The sequence below is a fragment of the Hemiscyllium ocellatum genome, chromosome 13, assembly GCF_020745735.1.
Source record: "Hemiscyllium ocellatum isolate sHemOce1 chromosome 13, sHemOce1.pat.X.cur, whole genome shotgun sequence".
Lineage (NCBI taxonomy): Eukaryota > Metazoa > Chordata > Chondrichthyes > Orectolobiformes > Hemiscylliidae > Hemiscyllium > Hemiscyllium ocellatum.
The window spans coordinates 76438858-76452284 of record NC_083413.1 but is presented as its reverse complement, the minus strand read 5'-3'; the positions used below and the strand labels follow the sequence as shown (position 1 = coordinate 76452284).

General features: G+C 41.2%; 1 protein-coding gene across 3 annotated transcripts in view; it reads left to right on the top strand.

Moving 5' to 3' along the window:
- Positions 1 to 13051, top strand: part of crfb16 (cytokine receptor family member B16) — a 52672-nt gene extending 39621 nt beyond the window's left edge. For 2 of the 3 annotated variants that reach the window (XM_060834970.1, XM_060834969.1), the window contains exons 3-7: positions 870 to 1057; positions 2791 to 2915; positions 5625 to 5769; positions 7142 to 7290; positions 9574 to 13051. In XM_060834970.1, coding sequence (XP_060690953.1) covers positions 870 to 1057; positions 2791 to 2915; positions 5625 to 5769; positions 7142 to 7290; positions 9574 to 9750 — 784 coding nt within the window. In that variant the 3' untranslated portion in view covers positions 9751 to 13051. The remainder of the gene's footprint in view (positions 1 to 869; positions 1058 to 2790; positions 2916 to 5624; positions 5770 to 7141; positions 7291 to 9573) is intronic. The other variant, XM_060834971.1, reaches the window with a different exon arrangement.
- Positions 13052 to 13427: the final 376 nt, after the last annotated feature.

The window sequence follows — 13427 nt, the reverse complement described above, 5'->3', positions numbered from 1 at the left end:
ATGCAGTGGGTGGTACTTGTATGGAACGAGCTGTCAGAGGAAGTGGTGGAGGCTGGTACAATTACAACATTTAAAAGGCATCTGGAAAGGTATATGAATAGGACAAAATCAGAAATATGGACCAAATGCTGGCAAATGGGACTAGATCAGTTCAGGATATCTGGTTGGTGCGGAAGAGCTGTCCTGAAGAGTCTGTTTCTGTGCTATATGACTCTGTGGGGAGCTTTGGGATAGTCTGCCCACTAGGGTATATATGACTGCCCCTTGAAGGAGCTAGTCCGTCTGTTACAATCTGTAATCATGTAGTTTAGACCAGGTACCATCTCAGAGGAAATATATAGTGGTACTTACATTGTAATGTAGTTTACAAGTCTTATTTTGCAATAACTTGCAATCCCACTACTTCATGGCAGCCCACTTCTCATTACTCAAAGTCGTGCCTCTTCTGAAAAGAATTCCATGTGATCATCCTTCCCCAGTTATTATCAGTAGGTCTTGACTTTGATTTTCTCTCTGCTTGAACCTTATGTAGCGTATACTGGAAAGTAATTAGATGAATGGGGAAAAACAGCCTCAGTATGAACTTCATCAGAAATTCACAAATATGGAGTCCCATGACACGAATAATAATTGGGAACAAGAGCCCGAGGTCAATGGTAGCTGGTTTTGCACAGATATGGAGAGCTTGAAATGGCTGCTGACTTGGGGAAAGCCAAAGCTGCTTCTCTGAGCAGCTTCCTTGCCATTCTGTAGTTAAGGTAAATGTGCAATGTGTGGAAACAAAGGTAGTGATGAGTGTGGAGCAGTTGGGACCAGACCCTTGCAGATTTAATGTGACATTTATTGTACTTCCTCCGACCCTGTTTCAGTGAGTTTGAGAGAAATCACAAGAAGACTTGGGTGGCGATCTCGGAATGTTCTGGCATGACTGAAACATCTTGTGATGTCACGATGGATATAGCATCAGATGTGGATTATGACCTGAAGGTACGGGCAGAACTTGGGAACATCACTTCCAAATGGGCGAACCTCAGCAAACTCTTCAATCGTAAGGAGAGTAAGTATCCCATGCAGTGAACTCTAATCGTTCTGTTTCAACAGCAACACTAGTAACATGGTTAAGCAATATTAGGCAGCATCTTTTTGTGTGGGCATGTCTAATAATATACAGCATCGATGCCAACAACTTTCAGTCAAATGCCAATGTTTGCCCATGGCATTTTGAGGCCTGGAACTTAATTTGAAGGGAACAATACAGCTTAGCACAGCAATATAGAATGATGTTACTTAAGGGAGAAATCTAAAACAAGATCCTCTTCGTCATTAGCCAACTGAGCGAGGACACATGGCCTTGGTTTCATGACTCGATTCTGATAGGGTAATAACAAACGCAACATTCTACAGACGCTGGAAATCTGAAATAAAAAATGTTGGAGAAACTCTGGTGTGGCAGCATCTGTCTACAGCGAAACAGAGGCAATACCTCAAGGCTAAAGAAGACATTACTGGACTCAAAACGAAACCAGACCCTCTTTGTATCAGACAGGAGGACAGCACAGCTGCAGCCCTGCTTTGCCATGCCAGTCTATGTGTATCCTTAAGTTCTTTAATTGTGGCTTGCATTGATAACTTTCTGACTCATTGTGAGAAAGGACTGATGAGCACAAGTAACTAACCCATCTCTCCCACCTCATCCTTAGAAATTGATCAAATGTATTTATTCTGCAACTATCAAGTTACCCCTTAAACGAAGGGGCCCAAATTTCAGTTCATACAAAATCAAATTTATTGGCATCTAGATGCTGTTTATGGACCTACATGTTTCTGTCAACGCATGCTATTCATTGATCATCCTTATCAAAAACCGAATAACCACTAATGTTGCAGGCCCCTTTGGTAAAGATCATGAAGGAGTTAGGTTTATGGTTTGATCTGTCAACGTTAAATTTTGTCTTTTGGTACCCCAGCAAGGGCGCATTATCATCCAGCAGGAGGCAGTGTCTATGGGACTACATCTCTACAAAGAGTCAGCATTTTTGGATGAATAATGAAACAATACATTTGGAATTCTCGACATGTCAGGTTTCTTAACCAATAAATAACAGTTCAGTTGGTAGCCCCATGCCATCTCAGAGTCACTCAAAGCCATTACAGAGCTTGAGAAAAAAAAATCTAGGCTGATCGGCAAAAGTGAGGACTGCAGATGCTGGAAATCAGAGCTAGATTCAAGAGGTGCTGGAAAAGCACAGCAGGTCAGGCAGCATCCGAGGAGCAGGAAAATAGACGTTTCGGGCAAAAGCCCTTCATCAGGAAAGATGATGAAGGGCTTTTGCCCAAAACATCGATTTTTCCTGCTTCTCAGATGCTGCCTGACCTGCTGTGCTTTTCCAGCACCTCTCCAATCTAATCTAGACTGATACTCCAGTGCAATACTGAGGGATGATGGCACTGTCAGAGTGTTGCGGTTTCAATGAGACATTAAACTGAAGGCCTAGGTCCTAGCTTGAGTGGATGTAATTAATCCCATGGCACTGTGTTAAAGAAGATCAAAGGAGATCCCCCTGCTGTCCTGGCAAATATTTATCCCTCAATAAGCATCACATAAACCAGATTATCTGGTCATTTTTACATTTCTGTTTATCAGTTATTTGTGTCCATATTGGTTGCTATACTACTTACAACAGTGTTGGCATTTTTAAAAATACATTACTGGCTGTACAGATAATGTGTTTTGAGATGTCCAGTGGTTGTGAAGAGTGCTTATGTAAATGCACCTCTTCCATTTTACAGCTAACCTCACAACACCGAGGCTGACGGTGAAAAGTAACGGTGGTTTGCAAACCATTGATGTCAGTGATGTAAAGAAGAACGTTAATGCTCGTATTTATTACTGGGAGAAAGGTGTGGAGCATCAGGTAAGCAACTTCCTGGGATCAGATACAATGTGAAACATAGGAATGAACCTCATGGGAGTCAGAATGTAGAATACAGCATTAATATTTCTGCCTGCATTCTTGAGTTTGGAAATCGTTTGTGTTGTAATCTGCTGTACGTATGAGTGGATAAGGGAACAGTGAAAGCAATGGGATACCTTGGAGTAGTGAACGATGGGATCGAATGTTTTTCCACGTGGAATGAAATATAACAAAACAGGGAAATATCGGAGAAGGTAACAGGGTGAATGTAAGTGAAATGAGAAATGAGTTAATTAACAGGAAGGGAGAAAGAAACAAGACTGAAGGGAAAATTTATAAAAGTAAACATTTTAAATTACATATTTTAAAAATATCTACCAACAATTTAGTGCCCTAGCCCTTAATTGCTGCTATCATTCCTCTTTTCAAAGTAATCACCCTTGCCCCTCTCTACCCTGCTACTGTCCCATTTTTCAATGCTCTTTCCACTCTGAAATCCTTGAATGTGTTGTTGCATCCCAGATTGGTTCCCATTTTCCTGGAAATCTGAGTTTTCATCTCTTTATTTAGATATCTGCTCTGTCCCATCTACCAAAGTGACTCTTCTGAAAATCACCAATGTCTTTAGTGAGACGGAGCTAGATTTTCCTTGCTTGTCCTCCACAGCCTGTCTGCAGCCTTTAACACAGTTGATGAATCCATGATCCTTCAGTATTGTGGTCCAGCTGGCTGGGTCTGCTCTCACCTGGTTCACTACATATCTATTGAATTACCACTAGAAGACCAACTGGAATGGCTTTGCTTCCTGTTCCTCCGCTATTCACCCTGGCACCCTCCGAGGATCAGTTCTCGACCCCCTCCCACTTCATAGTCACATGTTAGCCCCCAAACAACAACATCTGAAAATTCAACATCCGTTTCCTTGTGCGATCCACCTCGCTGCCCTCTTTACTGCCTCCAAATTTCACACTGCTGCCCTGAAACCCAATATTCGATGAGCAGAAATTTCTAACAACTAAATATTTGGAAGGTCAAAACCATTGTCCTCAGTTCCTGCCGCAGATGCCACTCCCTAGCACTGACTCCAACAGTCTCTCCTTGGTTGACTCAGGGGGTTTGCAATCTTTAGTCTGTTGTATCTTACCTCAAAAAGTGTTTCCAAAAACAGCATCATCGAGCTAACGTATTTCAATGTGTGTGATATCTATCTCCCCACTTCACCACATCTTCACTCATGTCTTTAAGACTTCTTGACGTTTAATATCGTAATGCACTCCTTATGCACTCTTAGCTAGTTTCTCCCGCTTGACACTCTCTAACCTTGAGGTTTTCAAATGTTTTACCGTCCTTGTCCCAACATACACCCAATTCCTTTCATCCATCACCCCATGTGTGTAGTCCTACATTCGTTCACAGTAGAGCAACATCTCAGTTTTAATATATATGGGATTTGGGATCTCTGGGATATATGTTCTGAACTAGTTCTGACCACTTGCACATCCCTACTTTTAATCACTTCACTATTGGTGGCAGTGCCATCATTTGCTAAAGTCTTGAGGAATTCTCTACTTTTCCTTGTCCATGTCTCTTTGCTCCTTTAAGAGGCTTCTTAAAACCTATGTCTTTGACCAAGCTTTTGGTCACTGGCCTCATACCTCTTTATGTGTCTCACTGGTGTAACATACATTTAAGCATTATATGGAACTAAATAAATCTAAGTTGTTGTTATTTGCAGGAATGTAGCTCAACATTTTAAATTGCTCTCTGCTTGGCCCACACAGGCTGATTTACCTTCCATTAACAATGATCACTTTGTTAAAGAGCTTTTAACACTTCACCACCAGAGTGAAATTTCTGTTGTGAATTTTAACTATCAGTTAATACATAAATTCTACAAGCATATCACAAAGAATTTAATCATAGGCTTTAATCTGCTGGCTGATTTGCACACTAATAATTATGGACATTATAAAACATCATTAATTCTCCAGCAGTATTTGGCACAATATGCTATGGTTACCACTCAAATTACGTGATAATTGATCATTTTATTTATTCCAGGCTCTACCGATTCTGCTTCCATCAGATAAACTCCTGATTTCACTACTCACAGAAGCTCCTATCTTTACCTTTCACGAGTGCCCCTAGTTCTACTCTTCACATCCGTCTCTCTTATCCTCACCAAAGCCCAGCAAACTGCTCCTGTCCATTTTTCCTGACCCCTCCCCTCACTGTTCCTGACCCCTCCCCTCACTGTTCCTGACCCCTCCCCTACATGTTCCTGACTCCTCCCTCACTGATCGTGACTCTTCCCCTCACTGTTTGCAACTCCTGTCCTCACTGCTTCTGACTTCTACCATCATAGATGTAGCTCCTCCCCTCACTGATCTGTTCCACACCTCTCTAATGATCACTCACCCCTAATTGACCTTGGCTGCAGTCCACGTAGGCCTACCCCTCAGCTGTTCTTCACCCAACCTCTCACTACCACTCTTGGCTCACTCTGTTACCACCATCAAAGGACATGAAGCTCACTTGAGAAAATGGATTTGGAGTAATGGATCAGCTATGATTGAATTGAATGGCAGAAATGATGGCGAGGCTTGAATGACCCATGGCTGGTCTCTAAGTTGAGCTCTATGACTATGGCTTTTTTAACTGAAGAACATGATTTACTTGCCCTATTCCTGTTTTTGTGTTCAATTTCAGATTATGAATACTTCCATGGACCAGAATCCTTACAATATCGTCCTGCAGAAGGGGGTCCTGTATTGTTTTCAAGCACAACTTTTCATTCCAGAATACAACAAATTCAGTAACTATAGTGACCCAGTATGCAAGTTAGTCAATGATGGTGAGTTCATTTTAATTGACTGAGAAATAGCCATAACAGCTTCCAATATTTTATTTTGCTACATCAAAGGTTTCTAGGCAAAAGAAATGAGGCATCGGGTTTATTCTGTGATCTATAACTTTTCTCACTAGTCTGATTCGAGTGTCTTTTGAAAGTCTATGTGTACCACATGATGTTAAACATCGGGTTATAGCCCAATAGGTTTATTTGGAAGCACTAGCTTTCGGAGTGCTGCTCTTTCATCAGATGGTTGTGGCGTATAAGATCGTAAGACATAGAATTTATAGCAAAGCTTTACAGTGTGTTGTAACTGAAATTACATATTGAAAAAGACCTGGATTGTTTGTTACGTCTCTCATTTTTTTAGAATGACCATGTTGGCTTCAGTTCTGGTGTTGTTATTTTTAACTTTCTACATCCCAGTCTAACACAGGCACCTCCACATCACCAACAACCTTCTCCTCCCATTCCTCTATGTTACTTCATCAAAAAACATGCTAGCAAGTTAATTAGACACAATTTTCCCTTAACAAATCTATGATGGCTCTCTGAATCAATTCATATTTTAACAAGTGACTGTTAATTTTATCCTCAGAAATTGCTTTTGGAAATTTCCCCACCGATTGAAGTTATTCTCCAATAGCCTTCAAAGCACAAATCAGGAGAGTTTTGGAATACTCCTCCTTCACATTAATGAGTGCAACTCCAACAACAGTCAAGAAGCTCAATGGCATTCAGCACCTATCAGCCCTCACTTCCTCTATTACTAAGGTAGCATTAGGTACCAGTTACAGGGAGCAACTCAGTAATGCTTCTTTGGGCAAGAAATTTCAAATGCAATTCTATTGTGAGAAGACCCAGGGCAGCAGCTACATGGGAACACCATCATGACCCACAAACCTCCCTCCAGGCCACACACCATCCTGCCTTGTAACTGCATCGCTATCCTTCACTGCTGCTGGGTCAGAATTCTAGAGCTCATTCCCTAATAGGACTCTGAGCACCGTATTGGTTCCAAAAGGATACTCACCATTACTTCCCCAAAATAATTAGGGATGGACAATAAATGCTAGCTGAACCAGTGATCCCCACATCCTGTGAATGAATTCAAGAAAAGGCTAATCCCTTTCATTTGGCTGATTTTTCAACTGAGCTTGCTACTCAGTCTGCACAGAATTATTAGCCTGTCAATGACGTGAGATGAAATCTGTAAACTTAAAGTCAGGAGAACTATTAGACAGTCCAGCCTCTTAATTAGCTTGTTTAGATGCTGACTAATCTATACCTTAATTCCATTCATCCATTTTCATTACTCTTGATACCCAAGTACTTATTAATTAGTGTCGATCTGATTTTGACTGTATATTTCCAGATTCCACATCTGAGGAGATCCTTACAACAGTGACTACAGTGTTACTCCTTGGGGTCCTCATTCTAATAATCTCCCTGTATCTCACGTGGAAGCTCTTCTGTCGAACCCATTCTGCATGGCTTCCCAAAATTTCAACTCCTTCCATTCCAGTAAGTGCCTATCACATTCATTCCCTTGTATACAGCTCCCATATCCTGCACTTATAAATACTCAATGAATTTCTCTGCAAGTGATCAGCTTGGTTTGAGATTCTGTGATGTGATGGGCTCACAGGATGGGAGTCGAACATAATACAATGTCCCAAAACAATTGACAGGTAGGCATTTGTACTGAAACAATGAGGTAAGGAAGGAAACAATAAGGCAAGTGGACCGAAGATGATGGATTTTAAGGAACATTTTGAAGGTAGGGACAGAGCTGGAGAAGCAGAAGGGATGGATGAGGGAATCCCAGAGTTTTAAGTCCAGATTGCTGAAGGCAAGGCTGCCAAATGGTGAAGTCAAGAATGAACAGTAAGTCAGAGTTGGAGGAAGACAGAAACCTTGGAGGAGTGTCAGACAGGAGAAGCTTTACAGGCATGATGTTGTTGCCAGCAAGGCAATACTGGAATTTAGAAAGGAAGATGAAAACTTTAAATATCCATCTATAAAACCATCTGATCATGAATAAATGCACTGAGAACAATCAAATCATAGAGGCAGTAAGTTAGACAGGAAGCAAGATGGAAGCACAATTTGGACAATTCAAATTTCATGTGCAAGTTAATTCCACTTTGGTATCATGTCCTTAACATTTGTGAATGGGTCAATTTTTAACAGAAGTGGAATAGATTTTCTTGAACCAGATGTGGGACATCATACAGAAAGAGGAAGGGCACTCAGGCCAGCATCTGAAAGCCTGTATCATTAACCTCCGAGATACATGTTAGAGGTAAAGTGCTGTGCATCAAACAGACCTGAGCTCTCAATATACCAGTTTTCCAATGTGTCACTTGGCCACAGAAAACTAAGAACTTTTCAATATTTCAACTCTGTGAAATTTCAGGTCCTTCATGGTTGGCATTGAGAGTCCACTTTACACTGCAACAACTTAGGAGGATTCTCCTGTGTCTAGTAGAATGCGAGGAAACCCATTTCACTCACTGCTGCCTTGCAAGAACAAAATATTTTATTGGAGTTCAACTGTGCGTTGCGTCCACTGCACACACTCCACGGCTGATATTTGCCAATTTGTAACAGGAACAACTTTCTTTGCTGGATGTTTCTGAAACAAAAAAGGCATCTCAAAGGGGACAGCTTGTCAGTCTGACTCAACTGATCCCACCCTGGAGGGCTAATGGATGAATATACAATCTAGACAAACTTCCAACTGCTATCCCCAACCAGGAATTATATTTTTGTCAGCATAGCTCTCAGGGTATGGGTCACTGAAAGCCTTCACACTGAGGTGCAGTCCTTAGGGAAGTTGCTGCAGAGAAATAATTGGACCCCCTGCCCACAAACCAAACATACATCTGACCATCTTAGAGTCATAGAGATGTACATCATGGAAACAGACCCTTCGGTCCAACCTGTCCATGCCGACCAGATATCCCATACCAATCTACTCCCACCTGCTAGCACCTGGCCCATAACCCTCCAAACCCACCCAAATATATTCATATACCCACCCAAATGCCTTTTAAATGTTGCAATTGTACCAGCCTCCATCACTTCCTCTGGCAGCTCACTCCATACAACCTCTGTGTGAAAAGGTTGCCTATTAGGTCTCTTTCATATCTTTCCCCTCTCACCCTAAACCTATGACCTCTAGTTCTGGACTCGCCCACACCAGGGAAGAGCCTTTGTCTATTTACCCGATCCATGCCCCTCATGATTTTGTAAATCTCTATCAGGTTATCCGTCAGCCTCCGATGCTCCAGGGAAAACAGCCCCAGCCTGTTCAGCCTCTCCCTGTAGCTGAAATCCTCCAACCCTGGCAACATCCTTGTAAATCTTTTCTGAACCCTTCCAAGTTTCACAGCATCTTTCCAATAGGAAGGAGACCAGAATTGTACGCAATATTCCAACAGTGGCCTAACCAATGTCCTGTATAGCCACAGCATGACCTTCCAACTCTTGTACTCAATACTCTGAGCAATAAAGGAAAGCATACCAAACGCCTTCTCTATCCCATCTTCACACACTTGTTGGAACAACTCATTAAATGATTAAAGTGATATGAGTGGTTGCCTCTTCCCCACGTGCACATACCCCTGACTTTTGCGAGGAGGTCAAAAATCTCACCCAGAGCAGCAGTAACAGTCACTGTGCAGTGTTTTGGTCCAGACTGGGAGAAAGGTGTGCCTGGTGGACGTGGAATAATTTAAGACAAGGAAAGGAAGAGTCAAGAATGTAATGAAGTGCTCTTTTTGTGTTACGTTCCCCTTACAGAGCTTTGATAACCTTCAAGTAGACGTCATGAGTGAAGAAGATTTCAGTCACGAGTATTGCCATGTTGTGCAGGTTCTGCCTCAGTCAGAGCCATTACTCGGCCAATATCAAGCACTGACACGGGAGGAGAATCCAGACTGCAAACCGATACAAACTGTTGGACAAACAACTTCATGATATCAGGGAATTTTTTCTAATTGCATTGATCAAGAGAGATTGAGTACTGGACAGAATATTGGAGACTAGTCCTGACAGTACCGGTATCTTCTAAATTAGGAAGAGACAGGACAAGTATTTAAAGAATTTAATATGAAATGAAAAGTTCACGGGGATATACTGTTTATGGAGTTAGACTGAATCTGATTCTGGACCTTCAAGGATTTCAATGGACACAATGTGTTGAACTGTTTAATGGACATAGCCTACATTCACTTTGCACATTCCAAAGGAGTTTAGGATTCTGTCCCTTAAAATGGCTACGCCTCTAAATTAAGTGTTAGGTAATGCTCACTGATCAACGAATGCACTCACTTTGTCACAACACAAAGAAAATTCTTCACCCTTTTTGACTCTGGAAACGTAATGTGGGGAACTTTTAGGATTTTGAGATTGGAAGACATAGATTTGATATTTACAGATTATGTGTGCCGCTCTGTATATCTTTCAGACAGTACATCACTCAGCACATCATAGCCTAATTTTGCAACTGTTGCCTAGCTCATTAACTGTAGTATAACAACTGAGCCTGATCTTTCTCTTTAGCAATTAATAATTAACATTTACTGATCCACTCTGTCCCCTACACCTCCCAGATCCAGTCTAGACATTCTGTATTGAATGTGAGCTGTTTAACCAATAATCAACGCAATCTTGGAGCTCAAACTTGTGATGTGTTGGTCTCAGTGGCTTGATATCAGCGCACGTGATGCACTCAACCCCAAACTCGTTGGTGTACATGCCTCCAACTCTCTGATTGACATTCAACTCCTCTCTAAACCATATGGTCATTCAATTAGGTTTTGGTTGATCTGTATGGTAACTCCAGCCACCCACTTTGGTTCCAAATCCTTGCCTAACAGAAATATGTCTTTCCCACTTTTGAAGTTGGTAATTGACCCCTAATTGAGGAATGAATTGCAGGTTTGCCTCAGGCATGTTTGGTGCGATGCTCTTTCTGATACTAGTCCAGCTCTAACTTTAAGCCCCAAATTCTGGACTTCCTTTCCAGGGAGAATATCAATTCTCTTCAAATCCTTTAATCAATTTAATCACATTGTGACCTTTGATATTGAAAGCAATACAAATCCTAGATGTATAACTAAGCCTCATATCTTAACAGTTTTGGCCCCAGTTTTGGTAGAAGACTCAGCAGAAATATACACTCTGGTGTAATTGGGCTTTCAGTATGCCAATGTGATTCCATGAAATCCAAATACCAGATTTGTAAATAAATCCCAGTGTTATTTGAATTGGTGAGTCGTTTAAAAGTCACACTGTTCCAGAGCTCTTGCAGCCTTCTGTTTAGTGGACGGTGGAATCATTTCAGTTGTTACTTTTCCCATTTGGACACTAGTTTGTTTCTGACCCAGCCTGACAGAAGGAAAGTCTCCTCCATCTGGTAGCTGGAAAGCTCCAAGAGACCAGGCAGTTTCATGCCAACTTCTAATTCAGCATAAAAGACCTGGTGGAATGAGAAACAGAAATGCACCAGAGTGCCTATCAATAATTGACCTTCACGTTTTGTGCTGGGTGTACCAATACAACCCCTTGCTGCTCCTTCCCAACCCAGTACCCGTTGTGGAATGTCTCAGTCATTTGATTTTGTTCAGGGATGTGGACGGGACTGAATAGGCCATATTTATTACTCATGCCTAGTTGCTTTTTGGGCACTGAGAGGCAAACATTTATTATGGAACTTGTATTACATGTAGGACAGACATGTACAAGATGCATGTTCCTCTCCTTGAAGCACTGCAGTGAACCAATTAGGATTTTTAAAAAATTCATTCAGGATGGATGGCTTTGATCACCAGGCCAGCATTTATTACCCATCCCTAATTGCCCAGAGGGCAGTTAAGAGTCAGCCACATTGCTGTGGGTCTAGAATCACATGTCGGGCTGACCAGGTAAGGATGGCAGTTCCTTTCCCTAAAGGACATAAGGGATTCGGATGGTTTTTCCCCCAAAAGTTGACAATAGATTCATGGTCATTAGAAGACTCTTAACTCCAAAATTTTATCAAATTCACATTCCACCATCTGGTTATGGCATTATCTGTACCCGAGTCCCCAGAACATTACCTGGGTCTCTGGATTAACAGTCCAGTGATAATACCACTAGGACCTCACCTCCCCTTTCTTTTTCATTGTCATTCTTCATTTTTTTTAATGAATCTACAACCTATCGAGGCTGCTTGTGATATAGTAGTTCCTTTGAGGCAGGAGGTCTGGATTCAAGTCTTACCTGCCCCAGAGGTACATCCTAATAAATCTGATCAGGTTAATTCGAAACATCTACAACCTATCAGAAATCAGCATTGCAGCCTGCCAAGGTATGATTCCAATGTAAAACCTTGGGTTATTAGTTCTGTACCCCACCAGACTAACACAACTTGCTTTGGTTTCTTAAGTAAATAGTAGCTGTATTATTTTATGTCAGTGCACTCAATGAGACATTATGGGGGAATAGAGGTACATTGTTAATACAGAGTGGAGACCATTCTTACTCTGCCCTTGACAAGATTTGGGACAGTGACACTGAAGGTTCTGAATGAACCATTTCCCTCCCCCTTGACTCACACAAAACTTTCAACATTTTTGAAAGAAAAGATGTTTGATTTACAGGTAAGAATAAAGAGCTTGCATTTATTTAAATATTTTACATTTCCTTAGCACCTCACGAGCAAAGGACTATGTTTTTTTTGAAGTGAATTCCCTGTCAGTGTGTAATACTGTCCTCAATCCTTTCCCATCTCACCTTTTCATTAGATTTGATCAATGACCAAACTCCATTACCTACTGGATGATGTTCTGATGATCTCGGTACAGGTGCTGGTCCAGTTCTGTGTCCGTTCTCAGACTCAGATACAGTTCCAAAGTCCTTTTGTGACTTTTCTCTTTTGGTGGGAACCTGGACAGTAGATGTCCACAGCTAAAGAACCCACTACCTACCTCATTATGCCAGAAACCCCTTCCTCTTTACATTATCACTACCTCAAACTTTCAGCATTGAACACCTTATTATTATTTTATTTATTTATTATTGTAATATTCTCCCCGTCCTACAGCCAAGGCCAAAGAAACAGAATAAGGGTGGGTTGTCTTGTCTTGATTCAAAACCCTGTCTCAACAACTCTGAGATTGTGCAGGTAGATGCTGTAACGAGAAATCTCTTAATGTTGGCTCTTTGTATGGAACACTAATTATGATTTTCACTCTTACTTTTTTACATGACTAATATTATAAGGTGAATTGAAGTTTGAAAAATAAATCACGCTGATGTTTCCAATAAAAACAGTTTCACTTGATCTAAAACGTGTTCCTATATGTAATGTTGTCAAATATATAACGCAGACATGTGTAGGTAATGCATTTGGCAGAAAGAAATACCCAGAAAGAATATTGGTGCAATTTTCTGAAGGAAGAACTGTTACATTCGATACAAAATGTTAAGACTGTTTGTGTCTCTGTACAGATCCTGCTTGACCTGCTGAATAGATTCAGCACTTTCTGTTTTATTATAGACTTAATGACATAGTTTGAAGAGAGTACAGGGACAGAGGGATCTTTGGGTTCATATAGGTACAAGAACAGATTGAGAATAATTAGCAAACATCATGTTCACACAGGGTGTGT